Here is a 23,029-nt window from a genome sequence, read left to right as displayed (position 1 = left end):
CATGCCGCAAAACCTCCGTACGCGAGTCGACCTCCTATTCGGCCACTACTACCTCCTACGAGGGGAGAACCGCCGTAAGATGGAGCTTGCGGACCTATCCCTACTCGACTATCCGTCTTCAGAAGGCCCGACCCCCTGTGGCTGCCTCGTGACCCTTCTGCGAGACGGTAAGCTGAACAAGACGGCAAAGAAAGAGTTCATGGGCGCCCTCCGGCATAAGGACCCCTTGCTCTGTACGCAAGGGGCTCTGGCACAGCTCTTCTTCTGGCGCTGGCACGTCGCCGGCGAGTCGCCCCCGTCCTTCCGGCGCCGCCAGGACTGGTATCGGATCAAGGCCCTTGTTGGACGGGACCGCGAGCAGGAGCTCTCGTACCCGACGCAGCTACAAGAGACCTGGCGTATCTTCGGCGCCGCTGGCCTTGTCGCGTCAAAGAAGACTCACCTCCCGCGCAGGGTAGGCGCCCAGGACGCTGAGACCTACGGCACGTCGCTCGCACAGATCTCGCAGGCCGGCCGCTGGAACCAGAGCGTGCTTTGCCAGGCCTATCTTACGCACCTACCGCGCCAGTTCATGCGCATCGTCGCCGGCTTCTCGGCGTCGCCGGGGGACTACTTCCTCGCGCGTGCGGCTAATGAACCCCCGTACGTCTTACAAAAGCAGCTCTGGCCGTGGATCGAGGAGTGGGAGCCTCGCTTTGAAGCGCGCGCGCGCCGGCAATGCTGGGCAGAAGGCGGCCTCGACGACGACGACCTAGCCGCTGACGGCTTCCTTAAGCTTATGCGGCGCCTGCGCATAGTACTCTTACAGGACCTGGCTGTCTTGCAGCCTCGCTACCCGTCGCTGCCCTTCTTCGCCTATGCCCCTTTCAACGGGTCTGAATGGGACGAGTTCGCCGTCGCCGTTCGCTCCGACGCGGCAGGGGCTACGGAGCCGTTAAGCCTGCTCGTACAACGCGCCCTGCCAGAGCTAAGCGGCGTGTTAGAGAGCACGCGCGAGGCCCTCTTACAGAATAACCAGCGACTCGCCATCCGATTAGAGGCCCGGCTAGAGGGAATCCAGGGCGGTCTCGATTCCCTGCTCCAGGGCAAGGTCCCAATCACCTTTACCGGCCACTTTGGAGCCGGGCCAGCAGTGTCGCTGGCGCCGGCGCCGTCGGCAGCCCCTACCTTGAACTTCAATACGGCTCCGGCTCCGGCTCCAGAGCCTCCAGTACCAGGTATGCCCGTCGTTGCAGCCCTGGCCAAGGTCTTTACAGTGCGGGATGTCTGGAAGGAGTGGGAGGAAGGGATTGCAGGTCAGCCGGCCGTACGGGTGCTAGAAGAGACGTGGGGAAGCCGCTGGCGCCCGGGGAACGGGATCAGGGTGCAGTTCTGTCGCCGGAAGGTGATCTGGGACGAGCTCTTGGCCCGCACGGCGTCCGGCAAGAGCGAGGAGGAGGCAGTTGCAGAGCTAGAGCTCTTACGCGCCGGCCGGAGCTTGAACCGGCTCGTCGACGAGCTCAAACAGCGCCGCCGGCGGGGCCAGGGCCAGGGCCGGATACGGGTACAGGTAGGGACCCCCGTGCCCGATGACCCAGACCCGGGACCAAGGCCGACTCGGGACCAGGGCCATCGGGGGCGCTGGGCTCGGCTAGGGAGGAGGCGGACCGCCCCTCGTCGACGGTAAGCTGGCCGTCAGGTAGGATCTTTATATATTTATAGCGGTAACTAGTCCGTATCTATCTATCTATCTAGAAGGCATATTTTTATTTTTTATATTTTTTATTTTTTTTGAAGATTAAGGAGCAGCAGGATCAGCGCATTGCTATGTCGTAGTCCTTGCAGCGAAGCCTGGCCCCCCAGCCGCTGCACACGCAAATATCTCAGCGCCCGCTCGCCTATACAGCGTCGCTCTTGAACCAAACGGACCGCCAGAGCGTAGCAGTCCTCCAGCCCTGGAATTGCATCGATTTGGCTCCTAACCGTCGAGATATTCGCGTGCGCGGCGCCGGGCACTTATCAGATGGTAGTTGTGTAATCACATACGATTTCCCGAAATTACTCCGCAAAACGACCCCACGATAAGTTCTGCTTATCTCACATGCCAGTGACACCGTGGTAAAGTTGATCCGAAATGGTACCCTTCGACTAGGAAATATCACGATCCTGCCGGGCAATGAAAGTTTTATCCATAATATGAAGTACATCATTAGCAAGTTTACATTCGGCAAAGCCTTCCGAGGCTATATGGACTCTGCATCTCCGGAGCTGGCGGGGTCCTTAGAGAGCATCAATCATGGCTTGGCTGGGATCACGACCGGTACCTACGAAGAAACTCTCCAGGGTGATGACAGAGGCTGCCCCAGCACCCCTGTTATCGATCGAAGGGTTTCACAGAACCGCCACCCACAATGTACTTGCCCTCCATCCCGGCGCTCGCTCTCTCGCCTCCGTAACCCTCACGATGAGCTTCCCACGGGCACCGATTTCCACTTCATCCTTATCTCCGAGATCCAGGTCATTGCAACCAACCTCAAAGAATCCAAGCCGCATCGCTACACTTTCGACCAATGGGCCTGGTACCTGAAACTTATCGGCGAAGATGAACACAATGCACAGGCGCATCGCAAGGCTAAGCCAAGGGAAAAGCGCCTGGATCTGAATGATGATGACGTAGATAAGGAGCCGACGTGGTCGTGGGTCGGGAATTGCAATCCTTTGATAGGTAGTCAAGAGGAGAGTGAGTGGATTCTTGATAAGTTGATATATAGACTACGAGAGTCGCTATCGCCAGAGAGGAGGCGGCACCAGTGGAATGGTGCCGAGAAGGCATATGGGGAGGCGCAGGAGGTGTAGAATTTGGATGGAGATGGTAGCGATATGAAGCAACAAGGATGACACTTGTCTCTTGAATCGGTCATTTACACATTGCGATGAAGACCATGGGTTGTTCTTGTTCCCGGCTACTTAATATATGTATGGGATGAAGTTAGACTAGTTTAAATAGGATTGGGCAATGTGTTCGAAGATGCCAGTAATTTCGACCACTTACTTGACAGATCTCCTCGGTGTCCACAAGCCTCAATCCCATACTTACACCACATGACGACAGTACAAGCGGGGTATGGAAAGATAGTTCAATGAAGCAATTTCGGCCAAAACACCATACAAATTATTGTGACGTTATTAATAAATTCTGTGCCAATTCTAGAAAAGAAACATACTATTGATACCTATGATGGCATTAGCTTTGTTAAAGAAGATCATAGTCGCTGTATACACCTAAATGACCTGACCTGGGTAGCTGCTTTTCCGGCCGAAACAGATAGTGGCACCAAATTTGAGCCTTGCCCATAAAAACACGCAGCTTTTGCATCAACACACTGCCCCCAATGCCGCTGCAGCTAGTCCAGCTTTTTCTTCCTATTTATCTTGATGAAAAATGGGTTTAATACACCAAGGTCTAGGTCACGTAACTTAAAGCAAACGGCGTTGTTAATAGCTGGAAGCACCCAATAAGAGAACGGCAAGTCTGAGAAAATGGGAAATAACCTCAGTTACAGAAGTATATATATGGCTTGGAATACTAACTTATATGGACTTACATGAGGAAAGAACGATAAAGAGCCAATGGAGTACCCCCAAGTCAGGTGTTCAACGCCCCCAGCACTCAATCATCAAGTTCATACCGTATTGGAAGTTTCAGCTCGTCGACTGGCGACGCAGAGCATCCATGTTGAAATTAATGGTCAGAAGTCTCCAGGCTCCTGCTGGGCACTCTCCCACCCGGTATTCTAGGGTGCGCGACGTTGACCGGCTCGGTTTGCTCCAGGATCCTAGGTGTTGAGACCGTGTGACCAAGGTGGTCCGATGTGCTGGTGACTGGGATGTGGATACGATGTAAGGAGCTGTGCTCCTCTCGGATATATGTAACTTAGAACTAACAATAACACAAGCAACCCTTTTTATTTCAACACTAGGGTACCTCGTACAAATAGAATCAGTCTTCGTCTGGGCCGTTGAAGCCATAATCTGCTAGGCAGGAAAGGTAATCTGCAAAGCCGTCGACACTAGGGGTGCTGACGACGTCGTCATAATGCGGTGGGGGTGTCCTGGCGCCGATTTTGGGCGTTTCGTCGACGGGTTCGGGGGCTGGTGGTGGTGTGATATTGTTGTCGAAGGCAGGAGGGTTGAAGATGGGTACTCGCAATAGGTGGGGAGTTCGACTCGGGCAGTGGACGCCTGCTGCCTTAGCGGAGGATCGTAGGCCTTGTTGGCCATAGGCAAAGTGTGTAGCCCGCCACGAGGAGGAGAGCTTCCCGCTAGCCAGGCTAACATCAGCCATTGTTCCAAGGAAAGATTGTGGCCAGGTTTCGTTTAGGATGGTCATGGCGTCGGGGCATCCACAGGTCGACTGGTAGGTAGCGGACTGGAACATCTCGTCGGAGTAGGCGGGAATGCTGATGCTGGCCGAGGTGGCTTGAAAGTTGAGTAGGGTAAACGGCCAGTTGGTGGCGATCTCAAAATTCCGGCACTTTGTTCCCATTGGACCATTAGTATCAAGGAGGTTAATTCGCATTATGACCTATTTCGTCGGTATTAGGACTGGAGTTAAGAAGGAGTATGGCATAAGCTTACTTGAATCTAGTGGTTAATATTGACATTCTTCTAGATATATTTGGGATGCAGCCTTAATTCCTTCTTCTTAGCCATTGTATTACAAGTTGGGATATATAAATCGACTTTAATATCCACAGGGCAGCAGAGACTTTCCAATCCTAAGTTTAAGTTACATAAGAAGTTAGTACTTAGCTTTAGCAAAGGCTGAATTGCAGTATGTTATCTAGATGCCTTTAAAGTTTGTTATTTAGCAGCTATTTTGCAAGCCTAAAGTTACTTTTTAAGAATGAGTTTATTATATAATATAATCTTAAGACTTAAAGACGCCTATAATAGGTTTAATATTTTCCTAGCTATTATATTAAGAAGTAGAAATTTAATATAAAAGGCCTTTTTAATATACTACTTAATATTAATTTAGTATTTTATTAATTTAATTATAAATACCTTATACTTATATACTTAGACTTAAGCTAGAAGTATTAACTTAAAAGTAATAATAGTTTTAGTACTAATAAGAAAGCGTTTCTTAAAGATATTAACATTATAATATAATTAATTATAATATTATTAATAAATTATAATATACTTTATTATTTTTAAAGATAATATATTAAAGACTTATATTATTAAAACCTTTTATTTTAATTTTTTAATATTATAAATAAAACTATAAGTAAATACGTATTATATATTAGTAAATTATAATTTATATAATAAGTATATATTATAATCTTTAGTAATTAAATATTATTTTAAGGTATTAAATAAGATAAATCCCTTTATAATTATATTATAGGCTAAATAAAGGTATTAAAAGACTTTATTAATTAGTTATAATAGGGTTAATATATATTAAGGCAATAATAGGTCTTTACTAATAGTATTATATTTTAACCTACTTAAAAAATCCTTAGTCAACCTTTATAACATACCACACCTAATTTATCTATTATACCTCTACTTAAAGGTTAGCCAGAGCCTACTTATAATTATATTATATCTTTATAATCTTAAGTTAATAATAATTAATTAAAGGCTTAAAGAAGTAATTATATTTACTAAAATAAAAAACCTTATATATTATAACCCTAGTAGTTATATTATATAAACTATATATTTTCTTACTAATTATATATAATTATAATAAATTAAGAAATTATATTTATAATTATTAAAATATAATTATAATAAAAGTATTAGAATTACTAATAATGTTAATAATTACTTAATAACCCTTATAATTACTTTATAACTATATTTTATATATAGATTATACTTATTAATACTTATATAAAATCTAACTTACTAGCTAATAATTAAGATTTCCTTATATTAATAAGTCTTATATATATTACTTAATTATTAAGTAATATAATAATTAATATTTACTTATTATTTGCCTTATAAATTTATTTATAAGAACCTAATATAAACTAGTTTATTACTTAAAAAACTGTAATTATTATATTAAAAATACTAAAAATAGTTCTTAAGGCTAAATATTAATTTAAATACCTTATTAAAAAAATTAAAAGATATTAAAGTCGCTCTTTAAAGGTATTTATAAAAGAAATAAAATATAATAGTTATATGTTTTAAATAAGAAAACTAATCCATACTAGGTTTATATTTATAAAGTATATAAGGCATTAAATAAAGTAAGTTAATTATTATATCTCTTAATAATTAAATAATACTTATTAGGCTTATTAATATAAAGAAGTCTTATTAATAGCTAGTAAGCTAGAATCTATAAACGTGCTAATAAATATAATTTATATACTAAAGGTAGCCCTATAGCTTAGTAAAAAGTAAGAGTAATTTAAGGGTTAGATCTTTAAGGATCGCTAGTAATCTATAATAATCTAATTATTAAAGCATTATAATCTAAGTAATCTAATAGAAGAGGATCGTTACTAGGAGAAGTAATCCTGCGGTAATTAGTGGAAATTATAGGGGCCACATAATATAGCTATATAGGTCGTAATATAAAGGTAATAATATATAAAAATATCTTATTAAAGGCTAAGCTTAAAGAGGTTTAAGAGGTAAATAAGATATTAAGCTAGCACTATATAGTAAAAAGAATCTAATTATAAAAAAAAGGATTAATAATTATAAAGGAAGTAAAAAACTTAATTAATTAAATATATATTAATATATAGCTAGTAGTTAAATTATTAAGGAGTAGTAATTAAGAAAGGTAAATAAAATAGGGGTTTAGTGCTGTAATATATATAGCAAGATAGGATATAATATAAGAACTTATTAAGAGGATATAAAAGTATTTAGAAAAAAGGATAGTAAAGTAATGTTAATTAATTCGCTAGGTTATAGTATTTTTATAAAAATATTTAATTTAAATGTTAAGGAAAGTAGCTTATATACTTATAATTTATACTAATATTACTAAATTATATATTTTCTAATTAATATATATATTAGTTTTTATATTTATTCTTCTATTTATTACTAATAATATTAAAAAAAGGTCAATACCTATATTTATAACATCTCCTCTTTATAATAACTTAGTTTTATTCCCTCCAGCTAGTTTATGCTAGCATACCTTAAAGACTTAAGCTATACTGCCTTAATCATAACATTCTTACTGACATTCAGCTGAAGTTTACCTTACAGCAATGCAGTACTACTCTAACCTACGCGATAACCATTGCCATTATAGTCAAACCCCAACAGAAAAATATTGTATTCGGTGAGGAGGATGGAGCAGGTATCGACCCTCCCAAAAGCGACGGGCTTGGGGACCGGGGGGGGGGGGGGGGGGCAACAGCGAACTCGGCGGATTGAACGGACATGAGACTATTGCGATTGGGCGCATTGTGCGCTCTTGCCGTCCAAGAGACGGAGACTCGGGCAGGTATGGCGCAGCGTTGGCTCGGTTTTGGCTTTCTTAGAAACCCCACCTCTCCTTTCTTCAGACTCCTTTTCTTTCTCTTAGTCGTTGTTCGGCATCTTCCAATCGTGAAGCATATCCGGCTCTTGACTCATTCGAGTACCTTGTTATGCTCCTAGAGGTACCCATATATTTCAGGAGTCGTGCATTCGCTGCAGAACAGGGGCTCACAAGGTTTGGTCTGGACCTTCTCCTGTCTCAATCCTTCGATCTCCAATTCGTGTCAATCTAGTGGGATTCCTGCTCCAAACTATCCCCGAAAGCCCCCTGGCCTGTAAGCCTTGGAAAGCATAAAGTGCCGTAAGGTTTAATGACGAGGTAAGCAAGTAAAGGGTTATTTCTGGGCCTAGGGGCACAATTGGCATATCCCCACGACAAACAAAGATAGAGACGGTCGGCCTTTGGGGAGATAATTCTGATGGCGGATCGAGTGGCGGTCCATTTGGGCGGTTTATCAAGGGATTTTATCCACCAATATCAGGTGGATTAATTGCAAACACCATCGAAAACTAGCTTCTGCATCTATCCAAAGAGTAATGTATTGAGCATTCGACAGTAAGAACTTGAACAAGTCAGTCATACATGCCCTGAACACGCCTTTGAGACTGTGAGTTCCCAGTGTACACCTAGCGAGCAACTCCAGACCTACCGTCCGGCATTTCCCCTTCATAAGAAACCGGAAGATCTGTAAGTTCAAGTGGTAGCTTTCGCAAGAGCATAACAAGGAATAGGCCACATGCATGGAGCGACATTGTCCGCAGTCTTTGTGCAAGAACATCGCTTGGTATCCTTCTGACCCCAATGACCGATGGTAATGGGTTTCTTTAGCATGGTCAGCCGAAAAACCTGAGTCTGTAGAACGAGCGCGTAAAGCTAGAGATGTTGGGTAGAGTTACTGCGTCGATCCTCTACAGTACTGGGCACAAAAGATATAGTGATACAAGCGATTAAAATGAATTCCCTATCTTTTGTTGTATGAACTTTTGCTCTTACACACTGCGAGGCAACCGAGAAATATGCTAAGAGCGTATGCGATGTAGCCCTTGTCTATGCCTGACACCATAGCACAACATGAGTCCAACCCTGTTCCAGTTAGTGCGCTAATTAGCGTCAACCACGCATGCCATGCACTTCGTGATGGTGCGGCTGTGTTGCGGCTGGCCCATTTGGTGTCGGCAGTACCATCCTCTCTCGCTAGGTACGAAACTCTCCGAACTCAGCCAGTCTACCTTTTTATCCACAAAGTCAGTTCTCACACCCCAGTCTAGTTCGTCAATCCGACGAGACTTGAATCTTGTTTTATAAATGGACAACTCAAATTGCATTCCTCGGCTTATTGAAGCCTAAACCCCAGCATCGGTAGTATGCCAGACCCGTCTCTGCTGCTTTTTCAGCTTCACCAAGGCGTGCTCAAGTAACCTAAAGTTTAATGAAACTGCAGCAAGGCAAAAAGTTCGTATTGACATCGTAATACGTTGGTGGAGAAAAAATGTGACATCCTGGCTATCTCTTTGAGCGGCACAAGGCAACACTCATGTCACTAGCCCCACTTTGCTTACTAACTCCGCTAGTACCTGCGGGGTACGTGAAGTTCTCGTCAGACAGCTGTATGATTTTTCACCACCAAATTCATCAAAATCCTCACACAAACAATCCCTAGCCTGTCGTAATTGAAACGATGAGCTCTTCTAAGATACAAGATAGCATAGATGATCACAGCTTTAATACCCCGCCTTTGAGGGCAGCTAATGACCCCACCGGCGTGCCTAATTTTCCGCCTGAAGAGGGCCGCGGTGATGATTTTCAACCTTTCAACCTAGAATATCGTGATTTCAAGATCAACCCTCTGCCCAAGGAACCGCTTGAATTATTCCAGCTTTTTATACCTATTTCCCTTATACAGTCATGGGTCAAATATACTAACAGCTGGGTCGCTTACCTGCTTGAAAATGCCGTTATTGACAACTGGAATACCCCCCTTTCTGAACACTCACGTATCCTCAAATGGGAAGGCATCTCCACTTCAACGGCTTATGTATGGCTTGGAGTTGTTATTTACCTAGGGATTCATAGGGAAATAACGATAAAGGACCATTGGAAAGCACCTAGCCTAGGAGATCAGCGCCCTCTTCACTCAATCATCAAGTTCATGCCGCTACGGAAGTTCGAGCTGATCAACAGGTATTTCCGTACTTTTGACTATACCAAAGTCGATATAAGGGATGAGGGTGATCTTCCAAAGACCTTCCAAGTGGCTGAAGAGTGGTCTGATCTCATACAGAAGGTGTCAAACGAGCTCTATCTTCCAGGGACTAATCTGACTGTAGATGAGTGTATGGTGCCTTTTACAGGCAGATCAAAAGAGACAACGCTTGTCAAGGGAAAGCCCACGCCGGTGGGCTTCAAAGTCTGGGTTATCGCCCAGCAGGGCTTCTTTCTGCGGTGGCTTTGGCACGTGAAGTCATCACCATATACCGCTGTTATCATCAACTTACCTACGCCGAAGCCGGTTGGCAAGAAGGGAAAGCTACGGACCGAGATCCCTCTCAGCAATACACAGAGCGTCGTGGTTCACCTAGTAAAAAAGCTGCTTCCTCAGACATATCACGTCTTCACAGATAACCTCTTCTCGTCACCGCAGCTCTTCCGCCTCCTTCGGCAGCTTGGCTTTGGTGCCACAGGCACGGCACGCCCTAACTGCGGCATTAGCACCGAGATGAAGAGGATAAAAGAGACCGGCAAAGCTCCTGACGGCACGCCTTTGAGGTATAACGAGGTCATACTGATCCCGATGCCGGATAAAAAGGTATAGACGACTTTTAGCTGTATTTCCCTTACTAATTTGTCTCTTTTTATTCACCCTAGGTCATCCAAATCGCTTGGAAGGATAGCGGCGTGGTGCTCTTCATTTCAACTGTGCACAGCGGCGCCCCTCACGAGCGCACACCAAAAAAGAGGAAGCTGCCGGCTAAGAGAGGCACGAAGGCAGAGGCACAACAGCTGCAGCGAATTTTCAACGGGGATAGCTTCAAGATAATCCCTATTCCTACTGTTGCCGCTCAGTATAACGATGAAATGAATCACGTTGACCGCGGTGATCAGATAAGGTCCTATACAACGTACGAGCACCGATTCCGGCGCGGTCCTTGGCAAGCGCTGCTTTGGAATTTCCTCCTTGAAGTCGCACTTGCGAATAGCTTCATTTTACAGAAGAAGACCCGGCACCCTCGTTGGAAGCCCTATAGCACGCTACGAGCTTGGAAGGAATGCATTTGCAACGCCCTTTTCAACACCTATGCTGCTGAAGGCGGCACAAGGAAGAGAAGCCGGTCAGGGAAGGAGGAAGACATCGAAGATATAGAGGCACGGCAAAATCACCTACAAAGAGATATCAATCATGTCTACAGAGGGTCAATTTCAGCCTGCCTAGCCTGTAAGGGCTGCCGGCAAGGGCAGCCTCGACCCTTTAAAAAAAGGAAGGCAAAAGGAGGATATCTCGAGCCGATATCAGGAAATCAGGGGTGCCGGAAGACTAGGTATGGTTGCAAAGTATGTGATGTAGCAATTTGTAACAATGCTGACTGTTGGTACCTCTATCACACGCCAATTTAGGTGTAGGTGGAATGTACCGATCGTCGCGATCATTTTGATTGGCCCCCGACCCCAGTCGTGACCCCTCTGTTGCCTTGTGCCGCTCAAAGAGATAACATTGCTATGGTTCCTTCATTCCCCACTTCAATACATCCGATTGTATATTTAACACTGGCAGCGGCATGCACTTGATTATCTGTTAAAGGGGCGGAATTATCCTTCAAGTAACTGGCTATTACTTAGGATGCAAACAATTCGCACGCCGCTGACGTGTCGAACAATAGTGGCGGCCGAAATAGTCCCAATCACAACCCGAGTAGAAATTAGACATGTTCTCGACCAGTGAGTGGCACAACAACGAAAACAAGGTCCTTACGCCCCCAGAGGGGACCTCAGACGAATTGAGTACGGCCAGTGACACAGTGTTATGGACATGCCGTCCCGTAAAGGTGAAACCCTATTGCGTAGACGTCGGCTTTTACTATCGCAGGGGCAGGCAAGAGCAGACAACATGGACAAGCTACTGTAATTAACAACAAGCTGGCTGAATCCTACGAGAGGGCCGTAGCGAAGTCTCTTCAGCTACCAATGAAGGAATATTCGAGGGGGGAGCGGGTCTCTGCTCGTGGCGACCATCTGAAGGCTGGTGATCCAATGTTCGAGTAAAGAAAGCCAAAGGGGTGAAGTGTTGAGGCAGAGAAGAGTGTGGGGTATAGAAGATGCCCGTCGGTGTGGCTACTACGCACCATAACCCGATCTTTTGTGGGTCCTATTATTAAGTAATCCTAAAATTAGTGTCTAAAAGTCTCTGGACGCTGCCCCGCTAACATATAACCTATCAGATTAAATCAAACTAACTGCTAACTATAAATATAATTAAAACTTTAATAGTTCTTATTAAAAATAAATAGAATTTTATTTATATTATATATAAAGTATAAAAGAAATTATAAATTTATAAATATAATTAAGGCTTTTATTATATAAGCTATAAAGAGTAGGAAGTTATATTAAGCTATTATTTATAAGGTATAATATTTATCTTAAATAATTATAAACATTATTTAATATTAGAAAACTTTATAAACTTAATATAATAACTTAAGATTTAGATATTTTTAAAAACTTATAATTTAGTAAATTTAATATATATTAATTTTATTAAAATATAATTATTATATTATATATAAAAAGCTTATTAACTTTTTAAGTATTTATATCTTATAAATAGTAATATATTAAGTTATATAACTTTATTATAATTATAAATAAAAGGCTATATAAAGGATATTACTATTTAAAGAAATTACTTATTAAAACCCTTTGTAATTTTAAGCTTAAAAAGAAGATTTAAATAAATTATTAAAGGTTTATTAATTTAAAGTTTATAAATAGATATTACTTAAGAATCTTTATTTAATTAATAATACCTTTAAATTATTTTTAATAATAAATTATTAATTTAATTATAACTTAATTATAAATAAGGTTAGGTATTTTATAAGCCTTATAAGAAGTTTATAAAGGAATTAGTTAATATAATAATTTATAAAAAGTTATAATTAATTATTATAATTTAAGAAGTAATTTAAAAAGGCAGTTAGTCTAATATTATTATTATAATCTATAATTAAATTATATAAAGTAAAGAATATACTTCTTTAAGTTATTAATAAGCTTTAGAAGAAGATTTACTTTTTATTTAAACTAGGTTTTACTATTTTTAAGAAAATAATACTTATATATATATATTAAAGTTTAAAATAAACTAGCTATTAGAATATTATATATTCTAAATTAACTAGCCTGCTTATAATTTTAATTTAAACCTAATTAAATATATTTAAAAGTAATTAAAGTTAAATATTAAATAATATTCCCTTAATTAAATCTCTTAAAAAAAATAAGTCTAATTAAGTAAAGTTAATAAAATATATTAAGTTAGTATAGGTAGTAATTATACTAAAGTGAATTAACTATCTAATTAACTTACTCCCTTACTAACTTAATACCTATATTTATATAAGGGGATAGTATATAAAATATTAAATAGAAAAAGCAGGGCTTTAATATAATATAACTTTTATTATTATTAGATTTTATTTAATTTAATTCTATATAAGTAAAGTTATTTCTGTTAAATGGATTGAGTTGCTATAGGGTAGCGTATTTAGAGACTTTTGGAGCATAATTTTAAACGGAAGCATAGGAGCCCGACCTCTCTAGGCCAATAAAACTGTTGCCTAACTTATGGTAGGAAATGCAAATGTCCTGTCTGAACTTTAAAGTCGGCTTAAGAATAAAACCCTTTAGGCTTTAATCTAGTCCTTACTGAATATAAATTGAGAGGACACAGGCAAGACATTGTCGCCCCTGCTCTTATCTATAAAGCCCCTCCTCTGTATATATTATAAACTAAAACAGCAGCTTAAATTTAAAGATAATATATAAGTTTAATTCTGAGTTAGGAACTTGGCTTATGCTTTGTCTGATTGCTATAACTATAGTGGTGGTAGTAGTCCTTTTTGTCTTTAGTTTATTAGTATTTTCCTTTCTAGTAATCTAAGTCTCTATACTAATAATTAAGATATATTCTTAACTAAAGATTGCAATACCATAGGCTATAGGTAAAGATTAAAAGCTATATAAATACTACAAGTACTATAACTAGTCTTTAAACTCTTTACTTTACTAATTTAGCCTAAACCTATATAGTTTCTTAGGTATTTAAATTATAAATAGCTATAGCGTGGTATAGTTTTAACTTATTAAAATTAAAATATATTTTAATTTCTTTTTTTAAATATTAAGTATTAATATAATATAATATAAGCTATATTAAAGTCTTTAGTAATTTAAATACTATTTAATAATTTAATTGCAAATATGACTTTTATAGGTAGTATATTAACCTATGGCTTTAAAAGCAGTATATTAATTACTTACTATATAAGTTAGTATATATTATATAATTAAAAGGAAACCTAGAAGTTTAATAGACTATAGTTAATAAGAGGCATAATTCTAAGAGTAAGGGTTCCTAGCATTACTTAGTATTATATATAGGTTACTAAGGCTTATTTGCTTATTAATACTAGCTTAATATTAAAACTGCCTTATAAAGCATATATAATTAAAACTTTTACTATATGGTGTTTAAGGTATATATAATTTAAATAAGTTCTATATGCAACTAATATATTTGTAAATTTATTTCCTTACTAAGTATAAGCCCTATTAGAATGCAGATTACTTCTACATAGAGATTTGGTAAGCTAGTTATCTGGGCGCGGAAATATCAGCTTTTGCAATAGTCTTTTGCAAGAGGATTTTAGTTTTTCATTGGCTACATGCTCTTCTATTTGACTTAAACTATCACCTGGTGGTTCTTGCATATTATGCCGTCCCTTGAAGAGGTTGGTTATAATGTAACTAAATGGATGCAAGTCCTGAGTCCTAAAGAACAAGGAAGACTTCCAAAACAGCTTCAGGACTATAAATAGAAGAGATCAAAGTCTATTCAAAGGAGGGTAAATTCCTGCCCAAAGAGCAATAAGGAAGAAGTTGCCATTTTTATTATTATTCACCACTGAGTTACCCGCAACAGCGAGTGTATTCCTTCTTATCTTAGGGCCGCAGATTACTAATTTGGTATCACTTGGACCACAATTCGCAGCTGGAACAAGCAATATCTTGACTCGTCCTTTGAGGACACATATTGTATACAAATTCATAATCGACCTAAATCAGAAAATCAGTTATATTTCCTCTTTCTAGGTCTCCAGGCGCGTAATCACATTGTGACAACCTCGTGGTGCCGTCAGAAGGCAAGGGCAACTGTCAAGCAGCTATACCCGAGCTTGCTCGATCGGTTCATTCCAACGGGTTGTGACGGGGCTTGCGTCGGGGGCTTGCGTCGGCGTCACAATATCACGAAGTACTTAGTAATAAAACAAGCAAGAAAACGGCCAGAGGACTATATAGCGATTTTGAATAGCTTGCTCTAATTTGTCAGTAATGTCTCTACAATTTGATCCCAGTCTGGAGCTACCACAATAATCCTGAATTCTCAGAAATGCCAATCCTATTCAAATCCTCCGTCGCAGCCCAGTCGTACATTTTATTTGCCTTCAAATTCCTTTCCACGAAATCCTTCGACATACTCTCGACAACATCTCCTCTGTTGAACCAAGACACCGTATTACGCCGGGACGATTAGTGAGTGGGCGTCCCTTTTCCTCTAGCAGACTGAGTGGGTCTTGCCCGTCTTGCCCTGGAGAGAATGTGTCTCGTTCTATTCGGTGTTAGCGGTACCTCACACTGACACTGGCCGAAAGAGCAGAGTTGAGACAGGGAGACTAACTGCGTAGACAGGGTGGGCGTTCTCGCCCTTACCCATCGACGTGAGGTGCTTATTGATGTAGTCCTCCAACCTCTTGGAGGCCTCCCGATCCATATCTTTGAGGAGACCGTGGCAGATCTTAAGGTCCTCGATAAGTGAGTCGCAACGCGACCGGGTGAAATCTTCCCTCACGACGATGCGTAGCATTTTGACATTAGACTTAGGCGCCATAGTATACGCGGGGACCACCCAGCCTCGACAATGAAGGTGGTGCGCGAGCGCGAACTCGTCGTAGTGGCGATCCTCGCCACCCTCTTCCGGGGTACGGAATCTGAAGGCTACAAGTGGCAAGCCTCTTCCATTGCGCTCTGACATAATTAAAAAGCCTTGCTTCTCGATTGCCTCAGCTAGATAGTCCGCGTTGCGAGTCAGGTTAGTCATGATGCTACGGTAACCATTTTTACCAAGGCGGATCAGTTGATAATACTGGCCAATAACCTGGGAAGCGCTTTTTGAAAAATTAAGAGTGAAAGACGATTGGTTAGCCCCGAGGTAATTAATGTTAAAAACGAGCTCCTGGGGAAGGTATTCTGGGGCTCGCCAGATGACCCAGCCGACACCAGGGTAGACAAGACCGTACTAGTCATGTAATCAACATTTATGGAAAATCTCAAAGGCAAGGACGGGGGTGCGGCACCTTGTGGCCAGAGACGTTGATAGAAACGACCTTTTCGCATCGAAAATCCCACTCAAGGTCGGGGACAATAAACGGGGCGACAAAGCCACCGCTGGCAGCATCCACATGGATAGGTATATCAATATTCCGCTCAATAAGAAGGTCATTAAGACCTTTGACGTCTTCATACTCGCCAGTATAGGTCGTGCCCAGTATCATGCAGATGCCGATAGTATTCTCATCGCATAGGTTAATAGCCTCGGCAGGATCAAGAACATAGCGGTCAGGCATGCAATAAATAAACCTCTCCTCAATCTCAAAATAGCGCATGGCCTTCTCCCAGACGACCTGAACTGCCGAGGACATAACAAGATTAGGACTATCAGTGGCCTTACCCTCGGCGAGTCTCTGTGCTTTCCATCTCTTCTTCATAGCAAGAACGGCGAGCATAATGGCCTCTGACGAGCCGATAGTAGAAGTTCCGACAGAGAGGCCGGCAGGCGCGTGAAATAGGTTGCCCATTATACTAACGCAGCGGTTTTGAATGTCGGCTGATTGGGGGTATTCCTCGTAGTCAATAAAATTTTTAGGAAATGCCTCTGCCATCAGCTGCTGGGCTTCGTCTTCCTGTATTTTTGGACGGAATCATCCGCATGTTAGTCAATGTGTTTGCTAGCGAGAGATTTGACTGATGGTCACTATAGGCTGATGGACATGCGATCAGGGTATAGGGTATTGCGACTTCCCAAAGCTAAGACTTCAAATTCAGAGGTTGATGCAGTGACTTGATCGCTAAAGGCAGATAGCGGTCACTGGGGATAAGTAGTTGGGACAAGTTACCATGTAGGTGGTGACAAAGGAGGCCAAGCTTTGAATAATTAGTGTCCCTATAATCAAGATTATGACTCCCGAAACATACTTGAGGGTGGGGTTATTATCGAGGCTAAGGTGATCCTTGATCAAGCGATAGGCAATGTCACGTGGCATCTCACTCTCCGGCATCTGATGGCGTGGCAACTCCATGAGGGCGAATCGCGAGCCGTAGCTGGCGGTTGTGAAGGCATCCTCGTTGTTAGAGAGTTGCACCTGAGATGACATGGAGCCATGGGAGCGGTCGCTGTGGACGACGGAAAGATGACCCATGTTGTCGACGTATGAGGGTGCTGCGCTGCTGTTTCTGTTGATAGAGTGGAAGTGGTCGTGATGAGTTCCTGGTGATATCCTTGGCGTTGGTCTCAAGAGTAGGAATGAGGGCCGGAAGCCCACCAGCTTCGTGGACTGTACTTAAAGAGAAAAGCATATGTCACTATTAAGCTGGAATCAGAGCAGCTACAGCCGTGATAGGGGTTGCGTCACCGTTGCGTCGTGGATCTCACTAATCAGTGGTATGGGCTCACAAGAGGAGACTTGGGGCCGCTAAAAACTGTAGTTTTGGTGTGCATAGATGCCGTACTAATTGAGAACAGAATCATGAGAAAGACCAAATGAACTCGATAGGCTATGATCACCCAATGGAAAATGGCGATGGTGGCCGATATACACGTCATCGTAACGACATTGGACATAAAGAGGGCATAGCACGCACATGTTGAGCTACGTGACGGTGCAGCTACAGGGCCAGAATGATGAAGCAATATTACGGGGGTGGAAGATGATGTATTGTTTAAAGGCGTAAGGTACATGTGTCTGAAGGGAGCACAGCACCTTACATAGTATCCACATCCCAGCCACCAGCAGATTGGACCACCTCCGTCATACAGTCTCAACAAAGAAAGGCTAAGAAGCGCTGAGCTAACCACATCCAGCTTTGAGTTCGCAGGGGTCCGTGAGTGTTGAGGGTGCATCTATATTTGCATCATGAAGCCAATGAACTCGGGTTGCTCGGCTTAAGTGAATACTGTCGGCCGCCCTGTTCTGCAACCTGATGCTGTGGTTGGTCGCATCTGGAATAGAACCAAGACTATTGCTATCATAACAATGACATTCAAACGAAGGCCTCATCCAAATTTGTCTTTCGTGTTAAGCATTATTGTCATCGAGAAGTTTTATTATAGCTGGAGTCTATGGAAGTGCTAAGAAATGTAGTCTATATACTTAATGGTGGCCACGGTGTCTTGAGGGTGATTACATAGTGCTCTGAGCAAGGTCACGGTCGCTTCCTGGATGGCTGATCGTGCCTTACTGGGATTGATTGAAAATTGTAGGGTGCATATAATGTAACTGCGAGTGTTGTTGGTGTTGTTAACTAATTATTATTAATAAGTAATAAGTTGAAAAATGTGGAATTTCCTGCTGCTATATGTGGCATAGCTATAAGGGTAATAAGACCTTTAGATCCCCTCTTTAAAGAAAATACCTTATTTAAGGTTATTAACTAATAAGATATAATTTAATTATTAGCTTAATATGCCCTTTAAAATTATTATTAAGTAAGCTTTATATATTAATAAAGTATATAGTCTTAAATCTTAGCTAATTAATTATAAAAAGCTTTATATTTCTAGTAATATATTAAATACGTCTTAATAATAACTACCCTTATATAAAGAAACTAATACTATTATTATTTAATATAAATAAAATATATATCTTAGACCCTAAGTATTATTTAACTATATTTATATTTAATTTATATTTATTTTATTATATTATCTTATATTTTAATTTAATTTATAATAAACTTATTAAGTTAGCCTTAATCTATAAATATTTAAAACCTTTCCTTAAATACTAAAACCCTTTCTTTTTTCTTTAATTTTTCTTTTTCTCCTTTAATTCCTTTTTTTTATCTTTTAATAGCCTTTAAGTCTTATATTAAAGTATTTATACTTTTAATCTAATTATATAAATTATATATTTTAACTTTATATACTACTCTTAATATATATTAGCATTACTAGTAAATATAATATTATTAATAAAGGCGTATTATTACTTTAATATATATTAACCTTACTTTAACTAATTATAAAGGGATTTATCTTATTTAATATTTTAAAGTAATACTAAATAATTAAATATTATAAGCTTTACTTATTATATTACTTATAATATATTAATATATATTAAGTATTTACTTATAATTTTATTATAATAAAAAAAAGGATATAAATTTAAAATATCTTTAATATTAATTGTATTAATATTTATTAAAAGTTTAATTATATAGTTATTAATTATTATAACTAGATAATTATAACTAAGCTAACTATTACTAATAATAATTATATAATAATATATCTTATAATAGAAGTTAAAATTTATAATTTATTTTATTATAGTTTCTTAATATTAATACCTTAATAGTAATTACCTTAAAAGAATAATAATAAAGAGGGTATTTAACATATTTAAAATAAAAGAAATATCTTCTTTATACTTATAAATTAAGAGTACTTATTTAATTAAATCTTAAGGTTTAAAGCAGTTATTATATAATCTGCTAAAACTTAATATTAAGGTTGTTATATTTTATTACTATAATAAGTATATAAAACCTAAAACAAAGTAATAAGATTAAAGCTAAAAAGGGTTATAATTAAAATAAAGGTAAGGTAAGATTAGTAAATTAGTTAAGGTTTTTAAGAAAATATTATAATATATATAATAAGTATATAATACAGATATATATATAAGATAAGAATCTTAACCTTCTTAAAATAAATAATAATAAAAATATAATAAATTATCTAATTAAATATAATTAATTATTTTACTTATCTATAAAGACCTTAATACCTTTCTAATAGGTTCTTATATTATACTTAGTTTTATTATAAGACTTATAATATTAAGCCTGTAGTTATATTAAACTTCCTTAATTATTACTTTTTAATAATTTAGCTATTACTTATATATCTATATTTATTTAATTAATTAAATCCTAACCTTTTTATTTAATTATATTCCTTTTACTTTATAAGTATATCCTTTTTTACCTTATATTACTAAAATACTAAAATAATATAGTAAAAGTCTAACAACACCAACCCCACATCTAACCTCCCTAATTACAACACCAATTAAATACTTAGTAATATCATTACAAATAGTTAATTAAATTTAATAAAAAGTATATTAATTAATTCCCCTAAATTAGCACTTTAATATTTTATATACTATTTTTATATATAAATAATAGCATAAAGGCGGCTTTTTATAGAAGTTATTAGCTTTAAAATTAAATAGCTTAGTAAGGCTGCCTATACCTCTTATAACTATCTAATTAACTAAGCTTTATTAGACTTATTATTCTTTAATTTAATAAATTTAAGATATATCTATTAAAGCTTAGCTTTTAGAGCTTTTTATATATATTCTATAAGGTTTAAATTAGAGGAATATAATAGCTAATTAATAGGTTTTATCTTATAAAGAAGCAGCTAATCTATCGATAGTTAAGCTATATAAATCCAGGCGTTATCTTATTAAAATAGGTTAAATTTATTAAGGAAAGGGAGGAGACCTTCTGTAAGGGCTTTGCGATAAGACTAGCTAGAATAACTTCCTTTTTTGCCTATCTTATCCCTTATTATCGGTATAAGATATAACTGTTTATATTAAGTAATTCCTCCCTAAAATATAAGAGAGATAGTTGGTTTAATATACTGCTAGATATTAACTAGGTCTATATAATACTTCTTATTAGGTTAGTAAAAAACCTAGCTATTAGGGTTATTTAGGGCATTTAAAACTATAACCTTATTAATAAAGTAAATTTATAAGAAAGTTAGCATTAAAAAGCATATTATTTTAAGTCTAATTATAAGGATATATTTATTAATATAATAAATCTAAAAATAGGTATATTATAGCCTTACTTTTATATTATCTTTTAATAGTTTAATTCTCTTTTTTAACCTTTATTTATATTACTAATACCTTTATAATTATTAATATACTATTTAGGTTAATACTTTAATACTAAGCTTTAATAATGCCTTATTTTATATAATTAAGCAATTTCTTTTAATATATAACTAAATAAATATAATCTCCTAAATACTAAGTTTTTAGGAATACCTAAAATATAGTTTTAAGATATTATTATAGTTCTCTTTCTAGTATTTAACTATCTAGGAGATAGTCTTAAGATTTATTAAGTAAGAGGTTATAACCTATTTTATTAATTTACTAGTATATACCTCTATAACTATAGCTACTCTTTACTTAAGAGTAAATTTATAGCTTCTTTAGCAATTTCTGCTTATTTTAGTACTAAAATCGCGGTATTTAAAAGCCATTAAGTATATAAGTCTTATTATTAAAGTAATTAAGGTTATTTAGTAATACTAACTAAAGCAGAGTAGACGCGTTGGTATTGTTAGACTTTTGGCATATAATTATAGCTAAGTATATTATTTACTTATTAAAACTCTTAATTCTTAGCCTTTAATAAGGTAGTTTTATACATATTTTTCTTTATTATTTTAATAAGAAATTAAAAAGCTTTAAGAATTAACTTTAAAGAGCTATTATAATATCTTTTAAATTATTTTTAAAAGTATTTAAATTATAATTTAACTTTAAGAACTATTTATAAAGTTCTTAAAGTCTAAAATTAAGCTTATTAAGCTACCTCTTTAATAAGTATTAAAATCTATAATAATATATTAAGCTTTAATATTATAACTTTTAGGTTAAAAGAATTAAAACTAGCTCCTTTAAAACCTCTCTTAATATTTAATTTAATTATAATTAGTTAAAATATAGTATAAAAAGGTAAGAAGAATTTAATTTTAAAAATATAGGTTATAGACTTTTTAATTAATTACCTTATTTCTTAATTATATATATATTTTTAATAGCTTAAAGTACTTAATATTAAGAGGCTAAAGTAAGTAAGAAAAATAAAGTAATATATAAAATATAATAATAGTATTTCTTTATAATATATTAAGAAATTAATTAAATAATAACGTTTATAACTATTAAGAATTAAAAGATACTAAATATTAATTAATAAGATAATATTAGCTTATAATTATAATAAATAAATTAATTACTTAGGTTTTTATATTAATTACTTAAGGTATTATAACTTGTTTTTAGTTTTTAAGTTAAATTAATTTTAGGATTTTATGCCCTTTTAAGCTAGTAATTATTATATTATTTAATACTATATTTATTATAAAGTTAGTTTTAGTAAAGTTCTAGATATTATTTAATTAAATACTATATTTTATAATTATATTTTATATAAGCCTAAATTAATTATAAATAGTAATTAAATCTTTATATTTAGCTTTTTAATAGTTATATTTCCTTTTAAAATATATCTTAAGCTTTAGTTATTACTTAATTTTAGGTTTACTTAATAGGCCTAAAGTATAAAAATAATATAAGCCTTAGTAATAAACTATAATATATTATTTAATTAAAAACTAATTAATAAAATAGTTAAGATATAAGGCAAGGGATTTTTATCTTATATACTTATTTGTCTTATATACTTATTATATATATTAATACCTCTTTATATAATAAAATTTATAGGGATATAATAAGTAAGCCCTTATTAAATAAGATAAGGCCTAATATAAAATATAATTAAAATACTTATATAAGTATTAATTTAAGAAAGCATTTTCTTATTTATGTTATAAGGTAATTAATTAGCTAGTTTATAATAAGATCTTTTTATAAAGCCTAGTTGAATAAAGTTATAAATATATACCAAGTATTAAATAAATTTAATAATATATTAATAATAAAATTAAAAATTACTTATTATAATTAAGATTAAGATATTAAGTAAATAAGTAATATAACTTATAGTTATATATATAGCTTAGTAATAAAATTATATTAATAGCCTTTATTTACTAATAATATACTAGCCTTATATTAGCTATATAAGTTATATAATATATATAATAACTAAATTAAAATAAAACTAAAA

At 36.8% G+C, this 23,029-nt stretch overlaps 4 protein-coding genes across 4 annotated transcripts; 1 reads left to right on the top strand and 3 right to left on the bottom strand.

Moving 5' to 3' along the window:
* The first annotated feature begins 2,056 nt into the window (after positions 1-2,056).
* Positions 2,057-3,136, top strand: BKA55DRAFT_586511 (uncharacterized protein). The gene has a single exon (XM_046194571.1). The coding sequence runs from the start codon at positions 2,176-2,178 to the stop codon at positions 2,833-2,835; it is 660 nt and encodes a 219-aa protein (XP_046041161.1). The 5' UTR covers positions 2,057-2,175; the 3' UTR covers positions 2,836-3,136.
* Positions 3,137-3,979: 843 nt separating this feature from the next.
* BKA55DRAFT_547025 (uncharacterized protein) lies at positions 3,980-4,558 on the bottom strand (the record flags this gene model as incomplete). Its single annotated transcript, XM_046190983.1, has 1 exon — positions 3,980-4,558. One exon carries the CDS (start codon positions 4,556-4,558, stop codon positions 3,980-3,982), a length of 579 nt encoding a protein of 192 aa, XP_046041160.1.
* A 10,521-nt stretch (positions 4,559-15,079) lies between these two features.
* Positions 15,080-17,472, bottom strand: BKA55DRAFT_586498 (pyridoxal phosphate-dependent transferase). Its single transcript, XM_046194570.1, has 5 exons — positions 17,048-17,472; positions 16,969-16,996; positions 16,150-16,755; positions 15,474-16,091; positions 15,080-15,404 (listed from the first exon to the last, which is right to left on the bottom strand). Exons 1-5 carry the CDS (start codon positions 17,269-17,271, stop codon positions 15,351-15,353), a joined length of 1,530 nt encoding a protein of 509 aa, XP_046041159.1. The 5' UTR covers positions 17,272-17,472; the 3' UTR covers positions 15,080-15,350.
* Positions 17,473-17,492: 20 nt separating this feature from the next.
* On the bottom strand, positions 17,493-17,783 carry BKA55DRAFT_586497 (uncharacterized protein). The gene has a single exon (XM_046194569.1). It carries the CDS (start codon positions 17,691-17,693, stop codon positions 17,508-17,510), a length of 186 nt encoding a protein of 61 aa, XP_046041158.1. The 5' UTR covers positions 17,694-17,783; the 3' UTR covers positions 17,493-17,507.
* Positions 17,784-23,029: the final 5,246 nt, after the last annotated feature.

This window comes from Fusarium redolens, assembly GCF_020744475.1.
Source record: "Fusarium redolens strain MPI-CAGE-AT-0023 chromosome Unknown BKA55scaffold_35, whole genome shotgun sequence".
Lineage (NCBI taxonomy): Eukaryota > Fungi > Ascomycota > Sordariomycetes > Hypocreales > Nectriaceae > Fusarium > Fusarium redolens.
Note: the sequence above shows the minus strand (reverse complement) of the source record. Positions and strands in the feature narration are given on the sequence as shown.

Bases quoted from the DNA above. Each gene is read 5' to 3' on its own strand.
- BKA55DRAFT_586511 (XM_046194571.1), top strand. From the start codon at position 2,176: ATGAAGTACATCATTAGCAAGTTTACATTCGGCAAAGCCTTCCGAGGC.
- BKA55DRAFT_586498 (XM_046194570.1), bottom strand. From the start codon at position 17,271: ATGGGTCATCTTTCCGTCGTCCACAGCGACCGCTCCCATGGCTCCATG. The intron at 16,092-16,149 runs GTGCCGCACCCC...TTACATGACTAG, and splicing joins TCAACGTCTCTGGCCACAAG to TACGGTCTTGTCTACCCTGG. The intron at 15,405-15,473 runs GTTAGTCTCCCT...AACACCGAATAG, and splicing joins ACGCCCACCCTGTCTACGCA to AACGAGACACATTCTCTCCA.
- BKA55DRAFT_586497 (XM_046194569.1), bottom strand. From the start codon at position 17,693: ATGTCCAATGTCGTTACGATGACGTGTATATCGGCCACCATCGCCATT.